The 9,214-nt window shown below is 39.6% G+C and overlaps 1 protein-coding gene across 1 annotated transcript in view; it reads right to left on the bottom strand.

Annotated features, from left to right (window-relative positions):
• Window positions 1–2,537: 2,537 nt before the first annotated feature.
• Window positions 2,538–9,214, bottom strand: part of GUCY1A2 (guanylate cyclase 1, soluble, alpha 2) — a 296,176-nt gene continuing 289,499 nt past the window's right edge. Inside the window, exon 10 of the mRNA XM_014532888.1 lies at window positions 2,538–6,371. Within this exon, the coding sequence (XP_014388374.1) occupies window positions 6,164–6,371 (208 nt within the window). The 3' untranslated portion in view covers window positions 2,538–6,163. The remainder of the gene's footprint in view (window positions 6,372–9,214) is intronic.

The following is a 9,214-nucleotide window of genomic DNA, read 5'->3' as shown; positions in this document are numbered from 1 at the left end:
AATATTATTATAGGTATTTTAAAAATGATACAACAGAAATAATCTGATAGGATTCTGTTAAGTACTTTGTGGCCTGTGTGCAGCTGAATGTCTTCTGAGATACACCGAGCATGGCATTTCTCAGATACTTTTTACCTGGGTCATCACTTGTTGCCCATCTTGCTGTAGTAGAATATGGTGAATATCTTTTAAAAGTTCACACCAGCTATATTATTGCTTATATAAAACATGCCTCTATTTCCCTAAAGGTTCTATGAAGTGCACAAAATTGCACGTTTCCTGTGGCATCAACACCATGGCTTAAATTATTGCTTGAAAGGTTGGTGCAAGGTATTGCTCGGGAATATTTTTAGATGAATGTACAGTTCGATGTGAAAAGCACAGAGTGAGACTAAGTATTATGTTGACTTTTCTTAACATAAACATCAAAGCATTCAGAAACAAGGCTGTCACTTCCTCATTTCTTTCTCTGTCCAAAGGTTCACGGTATATATACGTATATTGGTGGTGAGGATCAGCAAATATTGTGATATACTGCACAGTTCAGGCAGTAATTAGGAAAATGGTGCCATATCTAGTATGCCGAATAGCCCTATAGTGAGCAATATTCATCCCTCATGCTTATCAGTGCTGATTTCTGTCTCTAACAAGTTCGAAGACTCATGTTTACGAAGCAGAGAATACATTTGAAACCACAGCTAAAATAATTAAAACTTGGGGAAAAAAATAATGCTATGAAGCTCAGAGTATATAGCTTTCAAAATAACTACAAATAATATATTGCTATGTCAGTCAATCTATAGTTATTCCTAGTGATTGGGATTCTTGGAGTATTCTTCAATGATCTCCAAATCTGGCTACATATTAGCATTCCCTAGAGTGGTTTTCTAGCTACAGATTCCGAAGACCTACTGAATCCAAATCTCTGAAGGCAAAGCCCAGTACTTTGTATTCCGAAACACTTCCTAGGTGTTTTGAAGCCAGCCAGATACTGCCAAGTTCATGAGTTGAACCATTAAACAGCATTGTTTTTTAATAAGGATGGGATGGCGACAAGACACTTGAATGAAACTTGTGTGTTCTGGCCACAATGTATTAGAAATAAAAAGACAAATTTTACTTCTCTACCTCCAAAGTCCTCCAAAAAATGTTACTCCTTTTATTCTTAAAATAGCTACACTCAACACTCAACATACACGCGCGCGCGCGCACACACGCACACACACACACACACACACACGGTGGGGCAAAAGTAGATTTACAGTTTTAGGTACACGAAACACAGAATTTATTTTTGCATTATTATTTATTATTTATTAATTATGGTATTATTTTCCATGTGAACAACTGTAACCTGCTTTTGCCCCACCGTGTGTACAAATGACTTCTTTTAATGAAAGGAAGAAGGAAGGAGAGATGAGACGGAGGAAGGAAACAGAAAAGTGGGAGCACAATAATCCTTAGGTTTCAATTGTTTGAATCAAGTGTGAGGAAGGAATTTTGCACACTATCTCAACATGTCCTGACAAAATTTATGATAATTTGTGTATAATATCAGTGTCTGTTATTCAGCCACCACCATGAGGATCCTGAAATTGAGCCCACAGCTGGGGTTCATTTGCACTTTTAATAATAAAATTCATTCAGTCATTTTAACACAATGTATGTGTGTGCTAAATCAGCTGACTGTGGATTGAGTATATTGGTGTCAGAGCTACCCGTAAAGAATCATCATTCAGAATGGAATATGTTACACTTTAACAATTCAGTCTCTCATGCATCGTGTTTTCAGGTTGTGTCTAATAAGGTATGTTCCTAAAAGCCTCTGAAATGACTATTTTTGTATTGAAGATCTGTAGTCTCATAACAGAAATGCCCAGTTTAATGCGGGACTTCGTTGTTGGTCTTGAGCATTAGGTATTGCTGGCTGAGAGGCATCTGGTGCCACCCACAGCCGTGCATATATCACTCATTCCGAAGGGCCATTCAGTGGGTGCAGCGAGTGTTCAGCAGGTTGTATTTAGAAGAAAAAGCAGAAGGACAAGCTCAGATGTCAGCAGTACCCCGCACCCCTGGTGGGGGTGGGGGTGGGGGGGCTTAATTCCCTTCAGAAGTGCATTGTTGCTTGGGCCTGACGTTGTGTGAATCGTCCTCTAGGCCTGAAACAGGCCTCAGAAACTCTTTGTGTGGCCGCATTAGGCTCAGAGGTACTAAGAAGTGTTTGATGGGGTCAGGCGCGAGAGGGTGGGATGATTTTCAGTAATGCGGGGAGTGAAAGAGGGTCTGGGCGTGGACTACGTAGTGCTCAAAATGTGTGAGGCGATAGAAACCTACATGTCGAAGTTTTACTCTCTGCCCAGTGCCCTCAGCGAGTCAGGAACCCCAGGAGCCTTCATGAAATGTATTTAATGATGGTAATAATCTTGTGCCCTCTCTTGATACTTCACAACCTCAACTATCCTACTTCAATTGGTAGCAATATGATTCTGTTCAAAACGCCAAGCCTGGTGGTTTTCCAAATTCTCTGTGGCTTTGCCTTTTGTATGTATCGGATTAATTTTGCTTTATTGCTGGAACTCTTGGGAGGAATTTGCAAAATGAAACGCCTTCTGCACTTGTACATGAGTGCCATTGTTTAGGCTGCTGTTCTGCCTTGCTCTGTTTTTCTTGGAGAGGCCCACACTTTTACATTTTCAAAATAAAACACTATGTTCTTGACACCATTGTCTCAGGAACAAGCGTGAGACCACGAGAGTCACATTTGAAGTGCCGACTCCATGAACCTGCTCTCCGGTTTTAGCCATCGCCAGGTCACACCTATTGGACAGCCTAGAGTCAGGTGCTAAAAGGAAACCTCATATAATTTAACATATAAGAGAATTGATGAATATCAAGGCAGGTTTTAACACTGCCTTTCTCCAGGCATTGAGTATTATTCTTTAGTTATGGCTGATATTACCTACTGAGGTTCACAAAGCACATCCCATGCAGTGTGTTTGGGGTACCTATGGAGGTTTCTCACTTTGTTAGATAACAGATTTATTTGCAAACAATGACATCCTCTCCATCAAAGTGATAGTCTTGCTGATGAAAGCTTTGGCACTGATGGCTAGTCATAAAGTGACTTCTTCCAATTTGTTGCTTGAAAAAACACTAAGACAGGTGCCACACTATATTTAAAGTATCCCTTTTAAAGTGGGTTAAAGCCATTTACCCAATTTAATACCACTTGATTTCCATGGGACATCCATGTACATTACTTTTAGGCTGCCTCACTAACATGCATGATGTGTGTGGTAGCTTGTAAGTGAGAAGACTGTATAGATATGAGGCAGATGAAATACCAACTACCACCCACTGCTACAGCCACAATTCCTAACAGAATGCATGTGGAGTGTATTATGTAGAACAAAGTAGGATGCTTTTTCACAGCTTCTAAATTCTACGAGTACAGCTAGCATGAACAGCCATTTTAAACAGCCTTGCAAACACATAGCAACAGTGCAACTATAATGATCGATTGTACTAAATTGGCAAAACGGTAACAGATTAGACCATTGCTTGGGACTATAGCTTGAAAGATATATATAGATTATATTGTATGAAAACTGGAGCTTACGTCGTGTCTGTGATATTTAATAGGTTTTTGGCATATTCTTCATTGTGACATTTGTGACAATGTAAACAGCAACTTCTCTAAGTAAAATCATATAAACTAAGAAAGAGTTTGTTATTCTTCTGACAAACTGAATGAATCTACAATTTTGGTTTGGGGCCCTAGTTCCATTAACAGATAATAAAGTGGATTTCCAGCGATGCTTTTAAAATATGCTTCCCATAGGTGATCACAGTTTAGAGAGAGTAGCCATATGTTTAGAAGAGTTGCTTACACAAACCTTTACAAGAAGCAGGGAAATGGATTGGATTGTTCAGGGACGTCCCTTTCAGGCTAATGGTTACAGAATGCACTGTTTACTGCCAAAACATGCATTAATTTACCATGTCAGGATAAGCTGTAAGTTACTGTGCAGAATAAGCATAAATGATACAGTGAGCTGGGTTCCCTCCGCATGCCCCTGTGCTGTGAGAAGCCCACCAACATGGATAGCTACGGGGTCCTGTTCTCGGCACAAGGACCAGGGTGCCCCCATTGCCCAGCAAGGACTAGGCGCCCCCGCCTGTTCCCTGCACTGACTGGACAGCTGGCCCCGCCCCCTGTGAAGGAAGTGCTTTCATCTCCCAGGGCTCTGCAGAATTCTTTTGTGAGTGATCACTCCCAGGAGGGCACCCTGTCCTCAAGCCTACACAGCCGCCCATGAACACCCGGGCCTTCTCGCCCCATGTGCTTGAAAACAGAGGCCTAGACTCAGGGAAGAGAAGGCCAGGCCAGGATTCAGAGAGCGCTGGCCCAGGTCCCGTCCCACATGAAGAGTGACACACGAGTGTCCTCATAAGCCCCAGGGCAAGGACAGAGCTCAACAATGATGCAAGTGATCACCTTATAACAAATACTTTGCATTTATAAATATGCAAATGCTTTCTAGCAACCCACTTAGAGAACTTAAATAAACTAAAGCAGCCTCACAGACTACATTGGACACTAGTTAATATGCTCCTTTGCTGAGTTATGCCATAAGCAAATCATAATGCAGCCCAAATCACTGACCAGAAGAAGAAACATGTTGTATTCAGTAGACACGAGCGACTAATGAGTGTATGTACTGTAGTAAGAAAATGGACACCCTAAGGTTTTAAGGGAAAAAATACAGCTCATTAACCTCAATAGAAACTTAGGTTTTAGATCTGATCCAAAATAGAAAATCTCTGGACACACCGTGCTCCTAATTTCAGGTGAGTCTGTAATAATATTTTCATGCAGTGCTAATTATTGGGAGCTGGTCTTCATTTTAGCAGGTCATGTGATGGAAGCCTATTGGTAACTATGGTGATTACTAAGTGAAGGTTAGACCTGCTTCACTGTTTTGAAGGTGATTCACTGAATTTAAAAGCCAACTCAATCCAACTGAAGATGAACATGTATTTTAATCTTAAAGCCATTCAGTACAGGTATTTTTCCTTGCTCTTTATTATACATGAAGGAACAAAGGTGTTGGCAAAAGTGTTCTCACTACTGGCAGTATCTAGGCATTCACTCCTGAGAGTGGCCTTAGGCGTCATCCATCATGAAGGGGGTGGGGGAGTGTGAGCATGTCACGCAGTAGGCTGCTGTTTTTTAGAGTGCAGTTCAGTACCTTATAATAACTACCTGTATCTGTGAATGCAAAGTTGAAAAGCGTTCAGTGGAGAGAGCATTTGGTTTTGACTGATTCTTGTTAGAAGATGGCAAAAATAGGATCTTTCTTTAATCTTAGCTACTATTAGGAAATTCCATTTGCTCTGGGTCCCATGTTACATGAATTAAATCTACAGGATATATTTACTAAGCAGATATACAATTCTTTCTCAGCATCTGAAATTCTTGGTTATATGTGTCCTCAAGTCTAAGCACTAATGACTCTAGGTAAGTAAAACTATATTCAAAGAATAGGTTAGAGTTACACTATTTACCAACTATACAGTAACAGATTCAGGACATCTAATCATGTTGTGTGAAAGGTAATTATCTAGAAGAGATATGTATAAAAATAGGTAATATCCCTAAAATATTTTGCTGAGTTACAGTTCTTCCTGCTGGGAAGCTTACCACACTGCCATGATATATGTATGAAATGTCTATTCAGAAAAAAACAAAGTTAGAAAATATCCTTCACATACCACCTCACTAAATGTAGGAATATATACTAAAACTGGCTGTCAAAAGTGATACAAATATAGAGGGAAAGATATCTGTATGTGTGACAAACAAGCAGACATGAACGCTATTTATCGGTTAGTTTTGAAAGGGGGCCCATACTTGTAATTAAAATATATATATGTGACCAAGAACACTCCTATGAATGGACACACCTTGTTTCCCCCACCCTCCAGTTGTTTTTTAATTGACAGTCATCGCCCGCCTTTTTCTAGGATTATTGCCTGACATCACAGAAAGTCCGCTGTTTGTTCCCAACGAAGCAGTGAAAGAGAACCCCTCGCCACCTTCCCGTCGTGCCCCGTGTTCTGGGCTTGTGCTTTTGGAGGAGTCTTTGATCTGTCGCACGTCTCAGAGGCTTGTCTCCCGGAGGAACATGGTGCCGATGTTGTAGGAAACCTTTTTGATTCTCGATGAGGAAAGAGAAGGCTTTGGCTGCCTGGGGCCAGTCCTTACCTCCAGGAAATAGCAGATCCCGGGAATTTCCTTTGGAAAGTTGTCGGGAAGGTCTTCACGGGACCGAGGAATGAATGTGAAACTTTCTTCCCGTTTTAATAATCTAAGAAGAAAATACAGATAGTGTGAATCTAATAAGCGGGGGAAATGCACATGCACGGACAGACACGTTAAGGACTCAGGAGCCCAATCAATAACTGTGCTCCTGCTAATGCCTTTATTCTTTGTATAGATGTGGCCTTCATGGGATTCCTACCACTAGGAAATGTTACGTCTCAGGAAAGATCCCTCCATGTTATCGTAATAATAATAAAAACAAAGCTGGTCCTGGTACTACTTGAAAATATCTGTTCAAATTTGATTTTTTCCCCCCTAAACCCATGGTTGGCAAACTGTGGCTCGCAAGCCACATGCGGCTCTTTGGCCCCTTGAGTGTGGCTCTTCCTAAGCCTTAGGAGTACCCTAATTAAGTTAATAACAATGTACTTACCTATATAGTTTAAATTTAAAAAATTTGGCTCTCAAAAGAAATTTCAATCGTCCTGTTGATATTTGGCTCTGTTGACTAAAGAGTTTGCCGACCACTGCCCTAAACAAAATGAGGAAACTGCATAATACATGTTTTTATTCAAACACAAAGGATTTACACTCTATGTTTTTAAAATCTGTCCAGATTCTACAGCACTCCTTTTATGTTTTGTAGATACCTGCTAAGCTTTAAATGTGTGTTCTGTGTCTTGACATGTAAACCAAACATTTAACTGTGTAGAACAATATTCATGATTCCAAGTCTCTCTGATATATGCTGATTCCAGGCAATACACATTTCTAACCTCACTAGCATGTTTGTCCAACAGCTGACTTCTTCCCTTCCAGTCACACTTAAAGACTCTTTGCTCGTACACGGACACTGGTTTTACTCTTTCCCATGAAAGGTTCAGTTTGATACTCATGCCTAAAGAGGTGGCCCTGCAATTCAATTTAATTCAACAACTCTTATGGGCTGCTTCTTACTGCCCAAGAAAAATCTTCTAGACACTTCAGAATATAATGATAAGTAGAACACAACCAAAGAAGCTCAAAGTTTTATCAACAGAGATAGAAACAGGGAATAAAAGGAGCAGAAAATAATTACTGAATAAACACACAAAACCACAGTAATATAAAAGTCATATAAGAGAGAACGGGCTAGATGCCCTAAGAAAAGTAGATATTAAAGGCACTGAAGTCTAGAAGAGAAAAAAACATTTGTAGCGGAAGCTCACAAAGTCTTCCTAGGAGAGACAGCACTTCAAGATGCAAAGACTTCCAAGTGAATGTGGAGGACAGCATATCAAAGGTTTAGAAACAAGAAAATTATGATCAGGATCAACACATTTCCAACCATTCTGACCTCACAGAATAAGGTCAGAATGAGTGCTAAAGCCGAAGCAGTAAGTTAAGACAAAGCTTTGAAATCCTAAACTAAAAGTTTAGACTTTATTTGGAAGGCATAGTGGAGCCAAGCCCATCACCTTTTTCCTAAAAACAACACATCCTCCTAAGACAGGTTAATGTTAACAAGCTATGCAATGCAAGAGGTGGGTTGAGGAAAGGAACCACTGTGACAGAGAGAAGGCAAAGTCAAAAGAGGCAATAAGAGGAAGGAGAACAAAGGATGTGTGAAAATGTAAGATCACTGCACAAGCAATGATCATCATTTATTCACTAAAAATAAGAACAAATAATCATTCCTTCTCAAACATTCTTGATGGACAAAACATATTCTCTGAAAATAACAGTTGGTGGTACTAAGAATTCTTATAATATGAACAATCTATGTTTACTTTTATGAACCACAGTTATAGCATTTTGCTTTGTAAATAATTTTAAAAAGCAGTTCTATTTCACCATTTCTTCCAAAATAGGATATGATGATAATATTAACTTGGGATAGAGGAAAATGAGGCTTATTCTAACATTTCTAAATTCTTTCAAATGCCTTATCTCATTACATCCACATAAGATGGCTCTATACCAAAGCCAGACATGCTCTTCTCTGACAAATATATGGAGGGTGAAGGTGAGTCTAGAATAAATCACAGTGATTTGCTCATGGAAGTAACAAGACAATGGTGACACTGGAACTGGAACCCAGATCTGTTAATTCCTAGTCACGCTTAGCCCTACAGAAAATAATAAGACTACTTATTATTTTAGCTTTCCACCACAAAACTAAACTGAGATAGCTTGGGCCCAATGGCAATCAGTACGGAAGTCATCAGTACTGGGTGCTTCGTTTTTGTTTTAACAGATGTTGATTTTCTTTACATATCCTGTATCATCAACCACTTCAGATATATGTTCAGATTCCCTAAACAATAGTTTAATTTAACAATGAATTCCACAACAATTTTGTTTTGCTCAAATAGAACATCTATCAATGTGCAACATGTGGGTATCAATCAGTGATATCCATCCATCAATAGACACTTGTTGAGTGCCTGTTGCATGCTAAAATTGTACTCTGAAAGGAGAGGGGTAAGTGTGGATGCCCAGAATGAGTTAATATAAAATTTAAGACAAGAAATACTGATAGAAACAAATTAGCAATACAAGACAGCATATGGTAGCCCACATGATACAATTCAAAGGAGGAAATTCCGTAGGAAAAAAGAAGAAATGATGGCTGTGGATCTTAGTACAAAAGACAAGAAGCAGAGCAATGAAGTTCACTTCCACCGAGTATAAAATAGACCATAAGCTCAATCTTTTCAAGTTTCCTTAAGGACCCATAATCAACAAATAAGAGAGAGCTACATCCCTCTCTCCCGATATATATTTTTAACTTATCTTTATTGTCCCCTTTGTTTGTTTGTGTTTTTCCATCGACGCCCTTCACCCCGTGCCCCCCTCCCAAGCCTTCATCACTCTATTGCCTGTGTCCATGAGTTATGCATATCTACA

The sequence above is a fragment of the Myotis brandtii genome, unplaced genomic scaffold, assembly GCF_000412655.1.
Source record: "Myotis brandtii unplaced genomic scaffold, ASM41265v1 scaffold920, whole genome shotgun sequence".
NCBI classification, from domain to species: Eukaryota; Metazoa; Chordata; class Mammalia; order Chiroptera; family Vespertilionidae; genus Myotis; species Myotis brandtii.
Note: the sequence above shows the minus strand (reverse complement) of the source record. Positions and strands in the feature narration are given on the sequence as shown.